The sequence below is a fragment of the Gossypium raimondii genome, chromosome 7 (genome assembly GCF_025698545.1).
Source record: "Gossypium raimondii isolate GPD5lz chromosome 7, ASM2569854v1, whole genome shotgun sequence".
Taxonomy (NCBI): Eukaryota; Viridiplantae; Streptophyta; class Magnoliopsida; order Malvales; family Malvaceae; genus Gossypium; species Gossypium raimondii.
In genome coordinates, this window is record NC_068571.1 from 22,140,589 (window position 1) to 22,148,069 (window position 7,481).

Genomic DNA, 7,481 nt, shown 5'->3' on the forward strand with positions numbered 1-7,481 from the left:
CAAGTACAAATACATATCCAAGTAACCTTCAAGTGTAGAATCAAACTATTACAACACAAACAAAAATAACTTGAGAACTAGAATAAAGAATCAAACTACTCCAACACAAACAAACTGCGAATTGAAACAATCCAAACTATGAATTGATTAAACCTACACATGGCACTAGTACCTGACACGGTGGGTCTCGAACCTAGGCACTTAGGACTCAAGAACTCTACCTTTTCCAATAACAATTAAATTTATTTACTCATAGATTCTAGTACAAACAAACACATTTTCTAAAACAATTTTTCCATCACACCCTTTGGCAATGATCTCTACGATACTTATTTGAATCTGTTTAGGAACATAATTCCACCGATTTTCGATACCTTGGATATTAGTAGAGGAATGTATAGTTTGCTTAGAATTACATAGCAAGGAGAGCAAGAAATGATAATTCAAGTTTTAGTGCTACATACATTTTCTATTTAGGTTATTCAATTTTTTTCTTCTTGGTATTATTCATGTTATGATTGCAAATATATATATATATATACTCGCTGATTTATTTGAATGCTCTGCTCTGTTTCGGTGAAAATATATGAACCATGAAGATGTCTGTTCTTATTGAACTCTCGGATTGTTAGAATGAGAATTTCTTTTTCAGATTTTGTGATGGGAATTGAGATCGAGTGGACTCAATGCATTTCGGATCATCTTAGCCAATTCTGAAGTTAAAGAGTCCTACATCCATTCCCCTAGGCAAACAAAGAGCTTAGGGAGCCTCTAAACTACAATTGCAAAATGCAGATTAGCATTTGCCACAAATCCTACATGCAGAACCTGCCGAGCATTCAAAACAGAACCTAGACTTCCTATATACACATGCAGTTGCCATACCGATACTCAAGCAGTAGCTATTTTTTCCCGAAGTACGAAAATAGTGTTGGCTGCTTATCACCACCACCTTTGATGTTTCCCTTTTTCCTTGCTGGGCTTGTTTCGATTTCATCTTTAGATGGCTTGGTATCAGCTAAAAACTCATCGGAGTCCCTTTTTACTTGGCTCTTCCCTACATCCCCAAGGGATGGAACAGGAACATTAGATTTTAAATCATGGTCCTTATCTGTTAAGGATGCAAGTCTATCATCTGTGCTTCTAGGTTCCTCCTTTAAGTTATTCAGCAAATTTGTTTTGACAGATTCATCACACACACTTTGCACCATGTTTGATTCTTGTTCCTTTTCAACTTTCCTTGTTGAGAAGAACTTTGAGATAGAATTCTTTTCTTGTGTCTTCAGTGGTACCTACGAACATAGTTGAAGAAGTAATTAGAGGATTTCTTGGAATAAACCCTGATGCCATGAGTTTCTAGTTAAATGCAACCTTTTTCCCGTAAAAAAGCTAAGCAGAGCTAGACAATGAATCCAAGTTAAAAATCATTGAAACCAAACAGAAACTCATTCTTGGAGTTGTATCTAGATCAATGATATCCCTAGATTATGAAACCAAATAACATAAATTCCTGCTGGCACTACCTCTTTAACACACTCAGGTCCTTCAAAAGACAGCTTACCAATTGCAGGGGTTACTGGATACCACACCTGAAAGTCAAATGTTAGTATATAAGAAAAACAAACTCATATCTTCATTATCATTCAGCATATCTAAACCGCAGTTGTACCCTTGTGATTTCTCAGATTCAGAAAGCTCTTACCAAATCTGGATTTTCATATGGTTTAAGCAGCATATCAGTTTTAGAACCATTTAGCCATGCATCTGTTGATCCCTTGTCACCCAAAATTACCGGCATCCTGTCTACATAGACACATTAATTGAATGTGTTAATACAAGGATTCTTAAATTTCCAATGATTAATGGCAGGAAAATCAAATTATTCAAGAACATATTAACATAAATGGAAACAGATAAAAAGACAAGGCCAAAACACTGGCAAACCTGCATCTGAAAACTGATCTGACAAAACAATTTTCCTCATGTAGTGTTTAGCAGCATATAGCAACTCACTATCATCAAAATATATTCGCATATGCAAATCTCAAGAACTTATCATGATTCTTTGGAATATGAGATCAGATCCGAAGTCATTCTTATCATCAAATGGTAATCATACATTTGAGCCTTTTTCTTTATTCGGGTCATTAACATAACTTACAATTCTCACATTATTGTAGATGAGACATAAGCATATTCATCTATAGTCTCCAATTAGGTGATGCTTGCATCCAAGCAGATTCTAGGAGATGGTGGTAGCTAATGGAATAAATTATGTACAGATGGAAAGAAAACAATATCTTCCTCCGACTTAATAATACTCCTCATTGATTGCTTATCTTAATTTTGACATTGATTTACAACTTCGCAGCAATAGCTCAATGTGACAAACCTTATATGGAAAATTTTACTCCTAAAAAGGACCACCTCATATTTATTAAAAAGAAACAAGGCCTATAACTGATAACTATCAGAGTTAAGGAATATTGCACTGCTGAAACTAATAAACAAATAATTCAGCAAACTAAGTTTCACACGGAAAATATTTGACTACATGGGCATATGTTCATAGTTCAATATGTTGCTGAAAAACTCATTAAGCACAAAATAAATTTACAGTATAACTCACCATGAAGCCACTGAAAAGTTGATGACGCGGAAGTAGTAAGTATGGTAAAAGTGTGAAGTTTCTCACCTGCAGGAAGACAATACACTAATGTGCTATTCACTCTAATTATAATTTTCAGAAGAAAAAAGAAAACCACATCTTGAATCTTAACAAGAGGTATCTTATTTCATCATGACTAAATTTAAATCAGCATAGCCCAAAATAAGTCATTGCCTAACCTAAATGAACAAGCAGGGAACCCATTAAATTAGCAGAGATAATAAAAATAGGGGAGGAGAAATTTAGTTACTGCAAATTACAAAGACCGGAATATGAAGAAAGGGCTTCACCTTCAGAGTTCTCCCAAGAATCATAAAGAGCAGCAAACACTAGAGGCCTACCATCCTTGAAACGAATGTAGTATGGCTGTTTCTTCGAAACATCTTTCTTCCACTCATAGAACCTGACAAGAGTAACTGCTTCTTTATTGAACAAGATGGAAATAAAAACAAGAAGGAAATTAGGAAATAATGACACAAAGGATGAAAGGGTAAGTTCTTCTGGTAAGATCACTTGCACAACTACAAGAACGGAGCCTTCATGACAATAGACCAACTTCAGTTGAAGGGAAAAGAAATACCACAGTAATCTTTTTTTTTGGCCAGAGTAATCATTTAACTTAGAATTACTAATTTCCTTTTAGAACAAGTTTTTTACTCATACAGTCTTACAACGTGGCATAAAATCAAATACATTTTCTATTTTCTCCGCTTAGAAAACAACCAACAAGAATTAGTTACCCTAATTTCTAACAAGCAACTGCAGGAGCTTAATCTCATCTACGACACCATGGAAGATATCATAAAGAAAGAGAAATTGAATTCTGTAACATCTAGTATCGATTCTCAGTTCAGTTTTCAGAAGCACGCAAGGTATTATTGCAGTTTTCAGGCTTCAGCTACAGCATCTTCACAAATAAATCAAAGGGCTTCAAAATCCAATTTTTCAGAGCATAAGAACAAATGCAGCAACAAAATATGTGAATTTTTCATAAATAGATCAATGTACCATCCTTAGTTCCATACCCTTCAACTGCCACTAAGCACCGGCTTTTAGGAAGGAGGCGCCGGAAAGAAGCCTTTTCACATACTGACTCTGATCGAGCGTTGAACTGTGGATTTGAAAAGACTCACTTAGATCAGAAAAGATTTCCCCACTTTGTGATGTCAGAAGGTATATAGAACTGTACTTGGTTAAAACTGGTAGCAATTTTGGAGCTAGGATAGACTTTTGAAGGCAAAATTAACTTAAAGCAGCAGTATCATCGGAAGATTTCGGTAAAATGTTTTTAAGGTTTGTCTGGTTGTTTCTTTTAAAAATGTATTGGTTTTTACTTCTTCAGAAGTTCAAAACTAAAAGTAGAATCATATCAATGAAATAGGTAAAATACTGAAATATAACATAACATTCAATCATATTTATTCCCACATAAGAAAAATATGCATTCTTTGACATATTTTCATAAACCTTCAACCTAAGCCCTTTCTTTCAAAGAAAATTGCAAATAAAAAAGATGCTTGAAACGAACGCCTAAATAAATAACAAGAGAAACTGTCAATAAATTCAAAAATGGATTTAAATTGGAGACTATGCAAAGTTGAACACACTTATTGGTATAAGAGAAGCTTAAATAAAAAGATTACCATCTTGAAAAAGTCAGGCTTATCGGATTTCTTAGTGAAACTAGGGATTAGTCCCCATTTCATGCAGTGAAGAACGATTCCTGCTCCATCGGTATTAGATCCATCGTCCCGTCGAACAACAGGAAAATTCATTCCCGGGCCAACATTATACGACGGACGGTACCTATATGGTTTTCAAATCAAATTCCAAAATCGGAATAAAACAGAACACACCCGCGAGAGGTAGGGAGGAAAAAATTTAAAAAAATTAAAATATAGAGAACATTACCGGTCCATGTTAACATGGCGGATGGGGCCATCATTGCGATGGCAAGCTCTGGGAATGTCATCGGCGCGAAGAGTACAACGAGCTCTTCCGCACATCTCTTTTTGCTTTGAACTAAACGTGTGTGAATTTTTTTTTTTTTTGTTAAGTGATGAATTATTGCTAATATTCTTATGGGCGGGAAGCAAGTGTGGGAGTGAGTGGGGGTGTGTTTTCTCCTTTTTTACCGCTTTCAAGCGAATGTTGGAGAAACCTTGTCAGAACCGTTGGATCTCTGGGTGCCTAGAGATTGGTGGTTCTAGTCCAATCAAATTCCTTTCTGTTTTTGGTAAACTAAAATTAATAACTTATGTTTTTATCATTTAGTTTTAAAGTTACAAAATGGTAATTATTGGATTAAGTAAATGTTTTCATTTAAATAATTAAATTAGTGGAAATTTTTGATTCAAAACATTGAAATGTTTTTTTTTTTAAATTGAACTTCAAGCAACAATTAAATGATCAGTATGGTAGATCAATACATATCAACGAATAGAATAACATAATTTAGATCTAAGTCGATCTAATGGTCAATACCGAAAATCAAAGAAGAACACTGTTTGGATTTTGCTTCGTAGATTCGTAACATTTATAGATTGATGCAGACTGTACGAACAGAAAATGCCATACAAAAATGATTTTAATAATTCAGTGACATATAATTTTTTTGAATAGTTTAGTGACCATTTTGTAACTTTTAAAGTTAAATGACCAAAACGTAAATTTACTAATAATTTAATTAGTTAGTGTTTTTTTTAATTGTGTTGCTTTTGTATTTCTTTCTTTTTATACACGTTTTCTCATATTTCAATTTCTCTTTAGGTTGTATAAATGGCCATTCAATTATGTTTGTATTTTTATTTTGGTCACTTAACTTTAAAACTTTTCAATTTAGGCACTAATATGCCTTTTTTCTAATCGGTATAATAACACATTTAGTCATCAATATTTAAATATTCTACCAATTTGATCCTAATTCTAAATAATTCAATAAATTTAACCTTCACATTTACAAGTTCCATCAAAATGATCCTCAAACTTCCTAACCAAAGCTTTCAACTTTTAAAACAAGGGCATTTCACATCTATAAACTAAGAGATTATTATGAGTTCTATTTTTAAAAATTTTAAATCCACAATAAATAATATGTATCACTAATAATCTGATTTAGTGCCAAATCATTTACCAAATTAATTAAAAACTAAAATTATGTCCGTCGAGTGAAAAATATTTTAAAAATATTAAATTATTTATATAATTTTATTAAATATTATATTTTTAAAATTTGTATTTTTTTATTATTTTTAATGGTTTTAGTTAATTTCTAACACCGACTTCTTAAAATATAAACAAGAAGGGTTATGTATCGAATTGAATAATTTCAACCATAAATAAAACAATTAGTAGATGTGGAATGCCTTTTTTTAAAAAAGTTGAAAGCTTTGGTTAGGAAGATTTGAGATCAAATTGATAGAATTTGTAGATGTGAAGGGTTAAATTTATTGAATTATTTAGAATTGGGATCAAATTGATGGAATATGTAAGTATTGAAGACTACATGTGTTATTATACCAGTTAAAAATTATTTCCGTTATCAATTTAATGACATGTGACCAAAACAGGACTAATTCAATGTTAGTGTCTAAATTAAAAAAATTAAATTAAATAACCAAAACATGAAGCTTGGCATAGTTGGGTGGTGATTTAGTTTACCCTTCTTTTATAATATCATTAAGCGAAACTAAATAGACAGTACTTATAAAGTAAATTTAAAAGTAGATTATCTTTATGGTTATATAGTTAAAATTTTATATAAAAGATAATGAAAATAAATGTGAAAAAATATTAATTTCCTTTCAATGGTATGTTTTAACTTTTTAATTACATGATTAAGTTCCCACATTTACTCAAAAGACTCATATTTAAGGGAAATTAAATCTCAAATAAAAGTTACGAATTGAGTTTTAATTTGATTGGTATGGGTACTTTGTCAATATAGGAGGACGTGGGTTCGAATACACTGAAGCGCATTATCTTCCTATTTATGGGTTAGAGGGGGGACTATAAGTAGTTCTAGGCATTATGTAATATATATATATATATATATAATCGAGCTTATAATGAAATTGTTCAAAAAATCTCAAATAAAATTAATACTTTTATGGTACCAAATATAAAAATCATTTTTCCATAACTTCCCAAAAATTAAATAAATTTTCCATCTATTTTCAGGACTATTTGACATTTGTGTAAACTTTATGATCCTCATGCTACAAACCTATAATATATTATTAAGAGATGTCAATTTCTGTAAAATATATTGAAAATTAAGTAATGTGTTTAGCTTATAGAATGAAGAAATTATTTTTCGGTTGGTAATGAAATTATTAAAATATAAGATTATTTATCACATTATCGAAAATGTTTCATCGTTCTATTTGCTTCATTTTCTTAGAATGTTAAATTACTTAAAATCTCATTTTATAAAATTGTCCTTGAGCTGAATTTGCTTTTTTTTTAGTGTATAGTAGGATATTTTAAAATGTTAAATGCAAATATCACCAAAACATAGATTTTTAAATTTTATCTTAATTATTAAAACAACTGTAATATTTATCCACTCAATTTTTATTTTAATAAAATGATTTTTTATTTGGTTTACAGGATAAAATTGACCAAAACTATAAAATTGAAGGATAAAATAGTCATAAAATGAAGATTATTCTCAAAATTTAAGATTACCTAAGACGTGATTTTGAGATTATCCATCTATATTATTAATAAAATTCTTGACCGAGTTAATGTCATAGGTTAATGGGTACTATCTGGATTAGTAAATTACTAATAAACTATTTTATTAAATGAC

The 7,481-nt window shown here is 31.2% G+C and overlaps 1 protein-coding gene across 2 annotated transcripts; it reads right to left on the reverse strand.

The window, feature by feature from the left end:
- Positions 1-678: 678 nt before the first annotated feature.
- On the reverse strand, positions 679-4,762 carry LOC105784693 (uncharacterized). 2 transcript variants are annotated; one of them, XM_012610615.2, is made up of 8 exons: positions 4,580-4,760; positions 4,312-4,474; positions 3,694-3,779; positions 2,959-3,071; positions 2,630-2,695; positions 1,703-1,803; positions 1,524-1,589; positions 679-1,292 (listed from the first exon to the last, which is right to left on the reverse strand). In XM_012610615.2, exons 1-8 carry the CDS (start codon positions 4,672-4,674, stop codon positions 903-905), a joined length of 1,080 nt encoding a protein of 359 aa, XP_012466069.1. In that variant the 5' UTR covers positions 4,675-4,760; the 3' UTR covers positions 679-902. The 2 variants fall into 2 exon arrangements, with proteins under 2 accessions (XP_012466069.1, XP_012466070.1); XM_012610616.2 differs by lacking the exon at positions 2,630-2,695 and having other exon boundaries at positions 4,580-4,762.
- Positions 4,763-7,481: the final 2,719 nt, after the last annotated feature.